The 15,886-nt window shown below is 40.8% G+C and overlaps 1 protein-coding gene across 2 annotated transcripts; it reads right to left on the bottom strand.

Annotated features, from left to right (window-relative positions):
- Positions 1-458: 458 nt before the first annotated feature.
- Positions 459-15,886, bottom strand: LOC146466860 (centromere protein O-like). 2 transcript variants are annotated; one of them, XM_085126817.1, is made up of 12 exons: positions 15,803-15,886; positions 15,511-15,575; positions 14,577-14,669; positions 8,715-8,755; positions 7,808-7,846; positions 6,927-7,023; positions 6,377-6,432; positions 5,559-5,633; positions 3,734-3,790; positions 3,454-3,543; positions 2,208-2,301; positions 459-1,295 (listed from the first exon to the last, which is right to left on the bottom strand). In XM_085126817.1, the coding sequence occupies exons 1-12, from the start codon at positions 15,868-15,870 to the stop codon at positions 1,198-1,200; spliced, it is 873 nt and encodes a 290-aa protein (XP_084982943.1). In that variant the 5' UTR covers positions 15,871-15,886; the 3' UTR covers positions 459-1,197. The 2 variants fall into 2 exon arrangements, with proteins under 2 accessions (XP_084982943.1, XP_084982944.1); XM_085126818.1 differs by having other exon boundaries at positions 1,112-1,295; positions 14,577-14,671; positions 15,519-15,575.

The raw sequence follows: 15,886 nt of genomic DNA, 5'->3' as shown, positions 1-15,886 counted from the left end.
GTGAAACAGAGATCAGTGGTAAACGGGACAAAACATAATTTTCAGGTTTGCAACATTTTTCATTAATATCGATCGCTAGAGCCATCGGCTGGATAGATATACGACATCCGTTAGTGTACTTAATTTCTAGTTTTAGGAAGATTAAGACCTGTAGTTGCATACACCTGAAGCAGAGATCCCATTTCCACAACTGAGAAAATGGACTGTGATGAATTACTACCCGCCTGACGCAAGCACTATCTTGGTGCGTCTACAGGACAACATAGAATAGAATCTGTACCCTTCGCGGGCAAAATGTAGACGGCTATGGGAATTTTTCATTTTCCTAACACGTGGGTCTCATAAGACATAGTGACTGAAGCTTAAGTCACCAACAACATTGGACAAACCCTTTCAGGAAAATTATAGATGGCGAGAATGAATGACGACTAGGGTTAATTTGCTACCAACGATGAATTTTCCGATCGCGTTGACAATATCTCGTTCATGTTTAATACTTCGCACTTCAGTTGGCACATCATTATGAAAGCAAGAAACACAATCACTGCCTTTAATCAAGACAAAAACAAAGGAAAACGAAAATAGAAGAAACGGAACCTGACTCGTGGCTCGAACTTGACTCATGAAGTGGGCAAACTCACAAACTGATTGTGGACTATTGTTAACACTCTTGTATAGTCAAGCCATTTACAGGGATGGGCACACTAGAGAGCTTACTGAAAGAAAGCAAACTTGGATCACACATGCTGACATACACTACAGTCGAGCCTCCGGTACACTAAAAACAAAAGCAGCTTCTACATTAATTAGGGGGAGGGGAGGGGGTGGGGTTATTCCCTCAATCAAGCGCCGCCCCTCCTCTTTCATCCACAATATTAAAGAAGCACCGGCGCGCTTAATCGAAGGAAGTACAACAAGAAAAATGAAACTGCAAAACAGTGGCTTTAACCTCTTGGATTTACTGAGAGAAACGCGAATCGCGGAAGGAGCGAACCGCGAGGTGGGAATCATCAAAAGTGAGGATTGTCGCGCGAGGCTCACGGTTTTCGTTGGACCATAGTTAACTATGGTTGGACGACCACACGCGTTGGTACTACTACTACTACAAATTCAAAGACTGTAAATACAGAATAGCGGTACTCTGGATAAAAATGAATCGCTTCAGTTATTTTATTTTTTAAAAGTTCAAGCATAGTGTTAACTGAAGGCTTCAGCAAATGCCTGATGGAGGTATCGTTCCTTGAAGAGTTTTTTCTTGGAATGAAGTGCCCTTGTTGCTGCAGATGTGGTCTTCCCTGAAAATAAAGAATTGAGACAGGTCAGAACACAAGCTGAGCCAACTCTCCCTTATGGCCATCTTTACGAAACCCGGTTTGAATGACTTGAATCGATATCAGTTGGAAAGGAGGTCCTTTGCAACAAATGCTTGCTTGTGAGGGGTTCAAAATAGAGTCATCGAGAACTAATTCAAATGGGATTTCACAAAGATGGGTATCCACGAGAGATTCAAAATTCAGTGTTTGACTGAAAACTGATACAGACACGAATGTGGTTGGAGAGATCCAAAATGCAGGGTTTGAGTAAGAAATAATTTAAAACGATTATTTGATAAAGATAGTGTGTGACTTAAGGGGGAAGTATCACGCGAATATGATGTCATCTCAAAAACCCAAAAATGTTTGTCTGCCAATAGAATCATTTTTTTGTCTAGTTTTGTCATAAATTATCACCCCAGTGCAATAAAACTGTGGATTAGTGCCTCTGGCTAGAGACAGAGTAGGTCGGAATGGATTTAAACTTGAAACATGTTAGGCTAATGTTTTTCAAGTTCTCGCATATTTGTTTCCAAAATGCACTAGAACAGATCACGAGTTGTTCCTTTCAAGAATTGAGTTGATTTCTTTCCTCTCGTTGTTCTAGAATTATTTTGTAGCTAAGTGAAGGTCTTATTTCACCATTTTAACAAAAGAGGTCGACAAACCCATAACACTTCCCCTTTAAAGTTGTGGTTCGATCTATAAAAGCTCTCTCTTCAGAGTAAAGGTCATGTTTAGTACCACTGATGCTAAATTTTGAAGTTCAAATTCACTCCAAATTCCAATGGGAAACCCGATTTTCTAAGCGCCATTTTCAGATAAAGGCTAACGAGAAATTCTGAATACAGTATCAGATCTTGAGCGAAGAATCTATCGGCAACTACTACTGACCTTCGCTTTGGAGTTCAACAGTAGAAGGAAGCATCTGTGTCAGCTTGTTGTAGGTTAATTTTACAACTATGCCTTTATCCGGATCAGGTAAGGCCTGCAAATTAATTTCAAGACATTTGGTTCCAAAAGGCTCAAACAACAAGTCACATTATCAACCAATAGCTATCAAAGGTAAGCATTTCTCATTTACGCCTTAGGAAGACTTCTCACACGCGCGTCGTGTTTCCTCGCTTGCTCGCTCACGCGGTCTCCACGCCCTGCTAGTATCTCTTGGAGAAGTGCGACTTCTCTAGGTCATAGAGCGGTTTTCAATTGACTGTCGAAAGTAATTCGCGTTTGCTTTGGTTTTGCATTACTACTCTCTGTGATTGGTTAACAAAACTCGCGTCACTTTCTCGACCAATGAGAAGCAAAACCAAAACCAATCGTGTTTTCGCCGCACGCGTTTTCCCGCGCTTGGCGTCAGTTACATGTATTTGCTTCGAATTCTGATTGGCTCGTTGTGTTGTTTGCATTTGTTGTGATTGGCCAGAGTAATAACTTTGGTTTTGATTTTACGACACTCAATTGGAAACCGCTCTAATCAACCAGCCGTAAATAACTTCTTGCAGTTGTTTTTCCACATCACCACTGCGATTGCTGGAAAAGGCGCGCGGCGATCGCAACAGTAGCCTGACACGCAGGGATCCAAAGCGATTGCAAAGTCTTAGGCCCAGGCAAAACGTCGAACTTCCGTGAGACGAAGTCAATTGCAATTTGGGTCGACCCAAATGGGTAAAGCTCGACCGTTGGGTCAAACGTCGAACATAATTCGCCAAACCAAATTCAGTCACAAATGTTTTGATATAATGGCTAAAATACGCATTATCATACAAAATTTTAATTCATTCATGTAAGTTCGATCCATGAAAAGATCGACGTTTGTCCCACAGTCGATGTTCACACGTTCTTTGAGTCTCAATAAGAGAGATAGAACGCGTTGGTCGATCCAAATTGAGTCGGTTGAACTCAATCGACTTATGACGAACTTAATTCACTTAATTCACTCCCCCCCCCCCCCTCCCTCCCCTGTACCAGCTGTTTGTTAGGCTTCGGTTCCCTTGCAGTTTACAGCCCAGTCTTCCCCAGTTTTTTTCTCACGTTCTTGAATCGTAACACGAGCTATCACACATGTCTGTCGGGAGACTCCGGTTGATAGAAAACAAAGGCGGTAAAAAAATGACAACACCATATAGAAGGCCCCTACCTTTGGTTTAAACTGGACAAAATCATGGGCTGGACTACATGATATTTCTCCTTCTAATCTCTCTTTGTGCTGCTCTTGGCAAAGGTGAACCTACAATCAGAATGTGTGAAACACCTCAATTTTAAAGAGAACACACTTTTACAACAACATGACGTTAAATTGTTGAAAATAATCTGATGGCTTAATTCCAAAACTTACTTTAAAAATTAGAGATAGCATTTTGGTATTCAGACAAGGATAATAAGGCAGTAAAATCTCAAGCTCTTCTTTTAAGATTCACCTGTTCTCTTCTTGCCACAAACGCATTGAGATGTTCTGAGATAATCATAAAGAACTTCTAAAAAATAGAGGAAAATAAATTACATTAGGGGGCGAGAAAAGTTGAAGCTAAAGGCAGATATTTTCACAGTGTACAAGTTTGCCCAAGCTTGATTTGAAAGTGGCCAAAGATGTGGATTTTACCCATGGTTTTAAAACGTGCCTGAAATAAGGAAACACCGTTCGTCATTTTGGCATGAGATACTGTATTTACGGGAACATATTGGTAGGTTTTTATTCTTAGTCTGAAATAGTGTCAAGGATTTGAACTCTGGGCAACACTCGTCATTTCATATTCAATAAAATTTGGCGGCCAGTTATCGGTGTTGTAATTTTTTAAAATTAATTTTGAATTATTGTCTGTTCAGTGAAGTTGCCCACTGGAGACATTCAGCGCTCTCTTTCGTTTAACGGAGACACTTTGGAAGACTCTTTTCGCCTCATTTCACAAACATGGAAGATAATTTGCTGGAAACGTCATACGATCGTCAAGTAAAAAATGTCAGTGATAGCCAGTTTGAAACAACGGAGTTTGTTCAGATGCGCAGAGCTACCAAGTAATGAGGGCCAGGAGGTTCAGTAATATCCTGATGATAGACAAACGACCCAAGAGGTGATTGATTCCCTCAACGTCCAAAGAAGTTTTTCAATGCCTCCTGGCATTTAGAACTCCATTTGGAATTGCTTTCTTTAATATAAGCTTGTGCAACGGCGTGATCACTTCACGAAAAATTAGGAACAAATATTCCGCAGCTAGCATAAGAGGGAACAGGCCATGTGTGTATCCACTCATTCTTCACGGGACATGGAAAAATTCCTTCATGTCTGAATTCGTGGAAAATTGACTTTTCTGGCAAACAGAGCACAATTCTTTGGATTAAGCTGGAGGTTTGTTGCTCTCCTTTCGTGGCACACTAGCTTGAGGTGATAAACTTCGCTTTCAAAGTCTACAGCATTAAAGATCATATCATGTACGCAGACGTTTTAACCATGCTTCTGTCGAAGACGTGCAAGGACAAATTCCATCCGGCGCTTTAACATGGCGGGGACATTACATAAACCAAATGGTATTTTCTTGAATAGTCGGAGGACCTTTCCCGCCGAAAATGCATTCTTCTTCCTTGGCTTTCTCATCCAACTTCACCTGCCAGTACCGCTCTTCAGTTGTAGGGTAAAGAAGAACCAACTTGAAGCAGACAATGACTCGAATGATGAACCCAGCCTTGGAAGAGGATATGTATCAATGCGAGTAATAGCATTTAGTGTCCGGTAATCAGCACAAAACCTATCATTCCTATCACAAGGCCACTTTGAGAACAAATCTTCCTTATGCAGGATAAGCCGTTTTAAGACATAACACTGCTATCAAACCATGCTGGGTGAACTTCTAGTATACACGTCCAAGAGTCTCGTAACAATATATTAATTTTATAAACGAGGTGAGTTTAATGACCAAACTGTAACATCGCACATGTACCACAAAAAGCCCACGTGGCCAGAGAGAGCTGAAACCAATGCTGGTTCACTGAGTCTGGCTACCACTCAGTAGTTATCCAATACAATTTATGTACGGGGGAACAATTCTTTCAGAATACAATGGCAGGGACTAGGTCTCAACCAACAACATTCACATTAAAAACGGGCACACTAAACTACTAGTCAGATCACAGTGCGTTTTCTACAGATTACTACAAGACATGAATGGTAAATATAACCACCAAGAGTCTAGCATACAATTTTCAAATAAAGAAAAATTTAGAATAAATAGAAGTAAATAGTTACCATACCTTGATGTCACTGTTTAAGTAGTTCTGGCTAATTTTATCAATAGGAATAAAATATGGCACAGTGTGCTTGTGAATCTACAGAAAAGATAAGAGCAAGATCATTTCGTGTCAGAACAAATTAACCAATAAAAATATAAATGAATGGATGGACAGCCAAATAAATGAATGAATAAACAAACACGCAAACAAACGAATGAAAGCATCAATGGATGAAAGAGATTTGTGTTAGTTTGTGAGGGTTCATTAGTTGTTTCAGAAGATGACCAAATCTTCTTTGCTACCTACTCAGAAGTTGCCCAAGTTTTGAAAACAGAGTCTTCTTATTATCGGAAAAAAAGACAACGTGTAGGCTACCAAGTAAACAAACCCTTCATATGGCTGGTATGGTGGATGATAATGCCCTCAGGTGAAAGATTGTAACAAAAATGAACAGTTAGCTGAGAAAAGATACTTTGAGCGCAACTGTCAAAGTCTGAGGACAATCTTTCACCAATTGCAAGGATATTATTATTTGATATACCAGCAATCGAAGCAGTTTATTTGTGTTATAAACCCCTGGTAATTAATTTCTGAATTGACTTTTTATCCTTTGCATTTTCCTTCTCAAAAAATAGGGCGACAGATTTCAAATTGGGCCATGTCTGATAACCATTGTCTGATTATATACCACATGACATGTTTCACCGAAATGACAGTGCATGAAAATTAATCAGTGGGTTATAAGAGCTGATAGTCTAAGCAAGCTAAGTGGAAAGGTGGACTACCCTGATCTCGTGACTACTATAGATAGCACTGAAGATCTGCTTTTAAAAACCTACCTTCAAGTTATTTTCTTTCAATTCCACCTCAATATAGTATGGCTCATGATACCTGGCTGTTGAATGGAAATTTTTAATCATTACTAAAATTCTTTTAGCACACTCAGTTAATGAGAGAACAACAAAATTAATGATTTCTTCTTGCAATATCAATACAATTGTCAAGCAGACTGGTGAAGAGAATAAAAACAGTTATCAATTAGCGGATAAACACAACTGAACATTCTCAAAAAGACAGTAGAAATGCAACAATTAGCGGATAAACACAACTGAACATTCTCAAAAAGACAGTAGAAATGCAAATGGAGCTCTAGAGAAAAGTGCTACACCAAAAATGGAGCTGTCAAAATTTTTTGAGTCACACAGAACTGAGAAGAGTACATTCCCACAACAAACTTGTTATTTTGCAAGTAAATTTAACGTAGTCCCCAAATTATGTAGATGCTACTGACATAATTCTCCTCTTGACTGTTAATGGAGACATTGGTTCTGCAAAAGTCTATTTTCTTTTGAAACCTGGAATTAACTCAATAACATTACTCAAACTTACAGTTGAAAAACGTTTCACATCTAAAGCATGTCCTTTTAGCTTCTTGAGAAGCAACTGAAATTCCAGTCAGTCTATAGGCATCACACAGATCAGCCAGCTGGAAAGAAAATTAAATATTTGAAGAAGGTAGGACAGAGCAGCCTATTTAAAATCAGTCATCCTGTTATCCCCTACCCTGGTGGTGGTGTTGGGGGGAGGGGGTGAGGATTTGGGGAAGGGAACCAGCCTTTTTCTTTCTTCAGAAACTGTTTGAGGGACTATGACCAAATATTTTTCAAAGCCAAAGACCCAGAAAGTGGAAGAGGATGGTTTCAACAACCATTTACTTATATAAATCAGGATAAATTAACACGCTGATCTTTGTCCTCTCAAAGCACTTGTGAAGATGTTGACAGGTGAATCCAGGCCACTTTCAGTCTCACTTGACATGTTGCTTCTACATGAACTTCTCTTTCAGCTTCACTGTGTCATGTGTTATCATCTTTATACTTTCTCCCAAACTGAGTATAGTTTTGTACTTTTTATTTTTACAACATGAAAGAAAAGGGAACGATATTTTCTTATCATGGATTCTTTTTTTTAGGGAGGCATGATGTTTAGCATTTACTGAAAGTCTGTAATTTTGGGGGATCACGAAAAGATATGTTAGGTTTGAGTGCGGGCGGAGAGTAGTCCAAACAATGTTCTTTGAAATGTAAAACCCCCATGGTCCTCTTTCCCCCACAACAGATTAATAGTGAACAATATCTCAACTGAAAGGAATCAAGGCAGATAAGAAGGTTAATACTTGAATGGACATCATGAAAGAAGACATACGAGGCCTTATGCACCATGCACCTTTACCGTATTAAGAGAACTGACAATTTGTTTAACTCTCATACCTTTCTTTTATGCAACAATCTCACAGCTGAAAGGATAGTCTGTTGAGAAAAATCAGTTGACTATTGTTAGCATTCATGACAGAACAAATTTAGAGGGAAGGGAGTGAATTGAATGCATTTTGTCCTTTTATGTAACCTTTTATCCAAACAACAGGTCACCCTCAGTCAATGTAACACAATTTTAACATTACCAACATTTCACTTACCAGGGACATTGTAATCTTGAAAAATGTAGGTTATTTATTTAAGGAGACGTAGGGATGGCAAAGTGGTGAGAGCACTCACTCCACCAAAAGTGACCAGAGTTCAAATGCCAGAATTGACATTATATATGGGTTGATTTAATTTGTTGTTGTTGTTGTTGTCCCTTTTCTCTGATTTGATCCGTCCTTGAAAAAATTCTATTAACTCCATTTGATCCTAAATCCGAAGGCCACAGGTTGACAGTCAGTACACTGTTACATGCCAACCTCACTGAACAAGGTGAATTATTTTTTATTTACTGAGGAGTAATACAATATGCAGAATACTTATCAGAGTAGAAAAAGAAAAACATTCCCAAAAATTCAAAACATTGGTTGTTCCAGTAGACAGTGTTTTTCTCATATTTCTATTCAATCTGCTATCGAGAAGAAATATAAGCAGAACAGTTTTGACATTTTTAACCCCTTGTTCCATGTTTTATCAATCTTAAATAACAACAAAAAAAAACTCCTACAAAATGTTTGGTCATTTCATTGTTGAGATGTTTTGCCTGCTCAAATGTCCAGTTTTCTCTGAAATTTGAAGTATTCCTATTCTGGCAGAGCTAACAAGTAGGGCACCCCTTACAATGTAAGTTTGTTACTAGACTTTTCCAAACTGCAACCTATGATTCACATTCAAGAACAATCTATCACCTGCGTACCTGCTTCTGGCTATCTGTGTAATCCTTTTTTGAGGAGCGACCTGTGAAATGATTTTTTACCATAAAAATATAAAATGAGTTGGCTTATGTATTAGTAATGTCTGGGTCAATTCCAAAAGCGATCATCCCCCCCCCCGGGCAAACCCCCGGGCATTTGACTTTTTTAAAAATGCCTGATCAAATTCCCCTCTATATGGGCCGATTTCTAGGTCAAATGCCCCACTGGTTGGGGCTGAAAAGTCATCATGTTGGTTTTTTTTTTTTTTGTATTCGCTAGCTCTGTTTATATAAAAATCAACGAAATTCATACATTAATAAATTTAAAACAATTTATTATTAAAGATAATGCATAACATCACATATGAAACTCAACTAACAGAGAGTTCAACGATATATGTACCGATACTCGCTTTTCTTTTATATTTAATGTACATGAAGTTTGCTAATACGTGTGATAACAGGAACAATGATAAAAAACATTATGTTATGAAACCTAGACAAGCCAACAAGTCGAGCTTCGAACGCCGAGCAAAGAGAGAACGAAGCTTGAGGGAACTTGGACATACCACTGAAAATGAGAAGCGAAGAGCACTATGTAACCCCGCCATGCCAAAAACAATCTCAGATATATTTGTTGGAACACTTCTCTATGGTAGTATTAAATGGCTTACTACATTAAAAACTGTTTGACGCAAAATATACGAGTAAATTCTGGCTGTGAATAAAGCATTCCGACAATTTATGCGACCGCTGACCAGCATTTTTTCGACGGGTCAAATGCCCGATGGGTCGGGTTTCTATTCGCGTCAAATGCCCCACTATGTGGAGCCGAACAGGGGTCAAATGCCCGGGGGTTGCCCGGGGGGGGGATGATCGGGCTTGGAATTGACTGATACATAAACTAATAACCACATAATTTTCTCCTAAATGGCTTCCATCTATATACATTTGCATATTTGCAATTGAAAAATCCACTCCCCCAGCCCCTTCCCAGAAAACAATAATTTATTTATATGACTGGAACTTTAGAACATACAGAAGCACACAACCTACTCCCTATTGGAGAGGGTTGTCCAATACACCCAATCTGACTCGATTCGTCTGGGATTATGGCGATTGGACTCGAATCGATCGATTCGTTTGCCCTTCTAGTCGATCCGTCTAACCGGAAGTCGATTGGCTAGACACTTAGCTAAAACACGGTAAGCCAGCCTTGAGGAAGGGTAGAAAATGTCGACGATTCGACTCGATTTGACTCGAATCGATCGATTCGTTTGCCCTTGTAATCGATCCGTCTTACCGGAAGTCGATTGGCTAGACACTTAGTAAAAACACGGCAAGCCAGCCTTGAGGGAGGGTAGAAAATGTCGACGATTCGACTCGAATCGACTCGAATCGATCGATTCGTTTGCCTTACGGTCGACCCGTCTTACCGGAAGTCGATTGGCTAGACACTTAGTTAAAACACGGCAAGCGAGCCTTGAGGGAGGGTAGAAAATGTCGACGATTCGACTCGATTCGACTTGAATCGATCGATTCGTTTGCCCTTGTAGTCGATCCGTCTTACCGGAAGTCGATTGGCTAGACACTTAGTAAAAACACGGTAAGCCAGCCTTGAGGGAGGGTAGAAAATGTCGACGATTCGACTCGATTCGACTCGAATCGATCGATTCGTTTGCCCTACAGTCGACCCGTCTTACCGGAAGTCGATTGGCTAGACACTTAGTAAAAACACGGTAAGCCAGCCTTGAGGGAGGGTAGAAAATGTCGACGATTCGACTCGATTCGACTCGAATCGATCGATTCGTTTGCCCTACAGTCGACCCGTCTTACCGGAAGTCGATTGGCTAGACACTTAGTAAAAACACGGTAAGCCAGCCTTGAGGGAGGGTAGAAAATGTCGACGATTCGACTCGATTCGACTCGAATCGATCGATTCGTTTGCCCTACAGTCGACCCGTCTTACCGGAAGTCGATTGGCTAGACACTTTGTTAAAAGACGGCTAAGGTGCTATGAGGGAGGGCAGAAAATGTGGACGATTCGACTCGATTCGACTCGAATCGATCGATTCGTTTGCCCTACAGTCGACCCGTCTTACCGGAAGTCGATTGGCTAGACACTTAGTAAAAACACGGTAAGCCAGCCTTGTGGGAGGGTAGAAAATGTCGACGATTCGACTCGATTCGACTCGAATCGATCGATTCGTTTGCCCTACAGTCGACCCGTCTAACCGGAAGTCGATTGGCTAGACACTTAGTTAAAACACGGCAAGCCAGCCTTGAGGGAGGGTAGAAAATGTCGGCGATTCGACTCGATTCGACTCGAATCGATCGATTCGTTTGCCCTACAGTCGACCCGTCTAACCGGAAGTCGATTGGCTAGACACTTAGTAAAAACACGGTAAGCCAGCCTTGAGGGAGGGTAGAAAATGTCGGCGATTCGACTCGAATCGATCGATTCGTTTGCCCTACAGTCGACCCGTCTAACCGGAAGTCGATTGGCTAGACACTTTATTAAAACACGGTAAGCCGGCCTTGAGGGAGGGTAGAAAATGTCGGCGATTCGACTCGATTCGACTCGAATCGATCGATTCGTTTGCCCTTGTAGTCGATCCGTCTTACCGGAAGTCGATTGGCTAGACACTTAGTAAAAACACGGCAAGCCAGCCTTGAGGGAGGGTAGAAAATGTCGACGATTCGACTCGAATCGATAGATTTGTTTGCTCTACAATCGACCCGTCTAACCGGAAGTCGATTGGGTCAACCTATGCGTCATGCTGTAAAAAAACGATACAAGAAGCAGAGACCGATACAACGTAGAAATACGGTTTAAAGGTTACTATATTTCGGCTGGCCAAACTAGCCTTCTTCAGGTACAATGGAAATTTACATTGGGACATACGCTTATATAGCTGACAAATATTTGCGCAATAGCGGAACTACGTTAAACTAAATTGATTGACAGTATAAAATATGAAGCAAATGAAATAATAAACCGCGCGCGGTGTGTATATCTGTCACGCGTGTAAGGTACGTTTACGCGTCAGATTTGCAGATTGTTTTGAGGAAATTCTCTCTTTACTTGAAGTAATGACCCGGATCTGTTTGAAACAGGCTTGAAAAATTGTAGTTTACTGAGACAACCTCTGTTTAAAGAAAAATTATCTGGCTACGCTTGGAGAAGGGTGGGTTTTCAGGCCTGGAAGCTTACGTATGCGCGCGCGTGCAAATTTATTTACGCGCGGCCTTTCATACATCGACTCTAATTTTATTTACCATGTTTACGCCCGTAAAGCCAGTCATGAAATTCACGCCCGTACGCACTTTAAATTTACGCGACAGTGGAAATCGACCTTTAGGCGCAGCAAGCGGAAAGGCTATGGTTACTTGCCGTTAGGAAACGGTGTAGGAATTAGATTATAAGCACTTCTGGCAAAAAATCTTAATTCAAAATCACTGCTCAAACTTTCGCGCAGGCGTTCTTTCAACCGGAAGGCGGATTGTTGCTGGAAATAGGGTAATATGGTAATAGGAGTGAGTAGAGTCTAATTTGTTCTGTGATTGTTATTCACGAGTATGATGACAGACAGAATTGGATGACAGAAAGTCCTATTCCCAAATAATCACAACTATAACAAAATTTAAGAAAACAGTAAATGCTGGTTAACTGTTTTGATGAATAAAAATGTTCAGTTGGATACAAATAAAAAAGGCTCTCCGATTCACCAACAAAGAGCTCGTCGCCATCCAAACTCTTCCGCTTCCCACTGACAATGACCTCCTTTTCTCCACACACATACCTCTTAGCAACTGACGTCAACTCAGATAATTTAAAAAACTTCTTCTCACAAAATTAAGATTAGAAGAAAACCGAAATAACCGCACATAAAGCCAGCCATAGTTCACATGCACGCGTCCTTTGCTGAAAATCGCAGCCTCGTCCCCAGGCCCTCAGGAACTCAAGGAAGGTTTTATGTAAATTTCGTCGCACGGTCTAACAGGTTTTAAGAACGAGGAATATTCATGTATATTTCCTTTCTCAGGGAGGTTCATCTATATTCGCTCTCTCTGGGATGTTCATATATATATATTTCCTTTTTCGCGCAAACGCTTTAAGAAGGAGGAAGGTTGATGTATATTTCCTTTCTCGTGTCCACGCTCTTTCTCGCGCAAACGCTTTAAGAACGAGGAAGGTTGATATATATTTCCTTTCTTGTGTCCACGCTCTTTCTCGCGCAAACGCTTTAAGAACGAGGAAGGTTGATGTATATTTCCTTTCTCGTGCCCACGCTCTTTCTCGCGCAAACGCTTTAAGAACGAGGAAGGTTTATGTATATTTCCTTTCTCGTGTACACGCTCTTTACCGCGCAAACGCTTTAAGAACGAGCATATACACGCTTTTCTACCTGCCTTCTTTGTTACCTTCCCGGTAAGGCGGGTCGACTACAAGGGCAAACGAATCGATCAATTCGAGCGATTCGAGTCGAATCGAGTCGAATCGTCGACATTTTCTGCCCTCCCTCATAGCCCGCAAGCGAATCGACTTCCGGTAAGACGGGTCGACTGCAAGGGCAAACGAATCGATCGATTCGAGTCGAATCGAGTCGAATCGTCAACATTTTCTGCCCTTCCTCATAACTCGCAAGCAAATCGACTTCCGGTAAGACGGGTCGACTGCAAAGGCAAACGAATCGATCGATTCGAGTCGAATCGAGTCGAATCGTCAACATTTTCTGCCCTTCCTCATAACTCGCAAGCAAATCGACTTCCGGTAAGACGGGTCGACTGTAAAGGCAAACCGATCGATTCGAGTCGAATCGAGTCGAATCGTCGACATTCAGTCTGCCCTCCCTCATAGCCCGCAAGCGAATCGACTTCCGGCAAGACGGGTCGACTACAAGGGCAAACGAATCGATCGATAGCGACCTTGCGAAGCATTTATTCACGACCTGACTTCTGGTGAGTCGAATCGTCTTCGCTTACTGACGATTCGACTAAGATTGGGTGTATTGGACATGAGTGGAGGCTATTGGAATGCTGCGTAACCATAGTTCACTAGAAATTTCAACTTACAAACATATGTGACTGTTTTTACTTAGTTCAATTTTTGTTTTCGATTGTTCCAAATGTTTACATGTCTTGTAAACATGGTAGCAGGTGCTTAAGCTCCATTATGGAAGGCAAGGCAGGCATTTGCAATGTTGAGGCCAGTGTGGAGAGCCTCCTCTCTGCAATGAAAGAAGAAGCCCAGGATTTTCTCCTCAAATGTCAAGAGAATATTACTCTATGAGGCAGAGCCTTGGAGGATAAAGAAAGTCCTGCTAAAAAAGATCCAGGTTTTCGTGAAGTGTCTAGGTAGCACCTTGGGCATCAGATGGGCAGAGAGGATTGCTAACGATGAACTCTGATGACAGACAGATCAGCAACCTGCGTAGATAGAGTTACAGTACAGGGCATGGAAGTGGGTGTGGCACAATATGAGTAAACTGGAAGGGAACATTGTCAAAAGAGCTCTTGAGTGGAATCCGCAGGGCAAAAATAAAAGGGGATGGCCGGTCCAAATGTGAAGGCGTTCCCATTTGTCAGAGCTAAGGTTGTGAGGGTGTGCTGGGTGGCTGCAAAGAAGATGGCACAGAACAGAAACAGACAGAGGGCTTTGGATTCAGACTTACATGTACACTTTGCTAGGAGCTAAGAACAAGAAGAATTTATGACAGTGAATATAAAACGAAGGACAGTAAAAATTGAACCAAGGATAAAATTGAACCAGAACATGTATAACTGACATACCATGAATTACAGCAATTATAAGTTTAATCAAATATTCCTCAACGCTAGTGTTTTACTGAATGTCATACCTACCCTTTTCCTTTCTTAGATGCTCTTGGACTATTTTGTGTGGGCCATTACTCAGCCTTTCACAGAGTTTGTCTCTTCTTTCTTTCAGTTGCTCCACTAATCCAATTGAGATGCAATCACATAAAACAAACATTATTTTTTTACACAAAATCTTACTTTAAACAAGGCTGTTGCTTAACAAAAATTTCAAGGAGCCCACAAGGCCAAAACCCAAAATTTATACCCCAACAAGAGAAGTGTTAGATGCTGCTGCAAAAAAATTTAGGCGCCCAAAGCATTTTCTTGGGCGCCCCAGGCTACCGGGCTAGTGTTAGGTAGCAGCCTTGTTAAAACTTCAAAAGCACCACACTTTTTAATTATGTAGAAATAATTATTGATCTTTATTAATTTGCAAGTGGATACACAGATTCATGGATACACAGTCGAATAAGGAAGTGCAAAATATATCATTTCTAGTTCACCTCATATCTGGGTATCCACTTCAATATATACCTAACCTACTATATTCGCAGTGGAGAGGTGGTCTTGATATATACCTGCTATATGATAATAGGTGAGGGGTGGTCTAGCTCACCTCATGTCCATGTATCTGGCTGAGTCAGTGGTGTACCTTCCAAGTGATGGGGTATTCTGTGGTTACTCCACATTTTGAACGTTATAATTCTCACAATGGAGTGCAGACTTAACAAATTAATTAATCAATCAATCAATCCATAGTGTTCATTCAACACACACAGTATGAAAACAAGAAACAGCCTAAAGAGCAGATGTGGACACATGCTCCTTAGAAATTAAAGCTATTTAAGCTTGAATCATAAAATATTACAGCAGAAAAAAATAAATAGTCATGTCTGGCACCCTATTAGCACGCTTAGCTGCAACCGACGGTGATGATTCAAGTACCCCCTTGTTATCCCTTGTCGTCTGCAGCCCATACCTTTAGCTTGCAAATCAGCGAGTTCAGCTTTCTCTTGTTTGGCTACTTCATATCCAGCATTTCGTCTTGGAATAAAGTAAAGCGTATTTACACAAACGGAAAAAGGAGCGTTGCAAAAGATAACAAGCTGATATTTTGTTAAAAACATACAGTCCAAAATGGTGAAACTAGATTCGCATGCAAGCAACGTATTAACAAGTTCCCTTACAATTTACAGCACAACACGAAGCAAAAAGTGTTTCCCTTTAGAAAATGATCGTTCTTATTGTTCGTTTTATCAGGAATCTGTTACCTGTCAGCTTTTTCTTGCAGTCTTTGAAGCTCATACAATGAACCTTCTTGACTTGTTTTGGCCGCCATCTTGGATTCTTCAGTT

This window comes from Pavona decussata, unplaced genomic scaffold, assembly GCF_977016875.1.
Source record: "Pavona decussata unplaced genomic scaffold, jaPavDecu1.1 SCAFFOLD_140, whole genome shotgun sequence".
NCBI classification, from domain to species: domain Eukaryota; kingdom Metazoa; phylum Cnidaria; class Anthozoa; order Scleractinia; family Agariciidae; genus Pavona; species Pavona decussata.
This window is presented reverse-complemented; position numbering and strand designations above follow the sequence as displayed.

Bases quoted from the DNA above. Each gene is read 5' to 3' on its own strand.
- LOC146466860 (XM_085126817.1), bottom strand. From the start codon at position 15,870: ATGGCGGCCAAAACAAGTCAAGAAGGTTCATTGTATGAGCTTCAAAGA. The intron at 7,024-7,807 runs GTATGAGAGTTA...TTTTCTTTCCAG, and splicing joins GATTGTTGCATAAAAGAAAG to CTGGCTGATCTGTGTGATGC. The intron at 6,433-6,926 runs GTAAGTTTGAGT...TCCATTCAACAG, and splicing joins ATGTGAAACGTTTTTCAACT to CCAGGTATCATGAGCCATAC.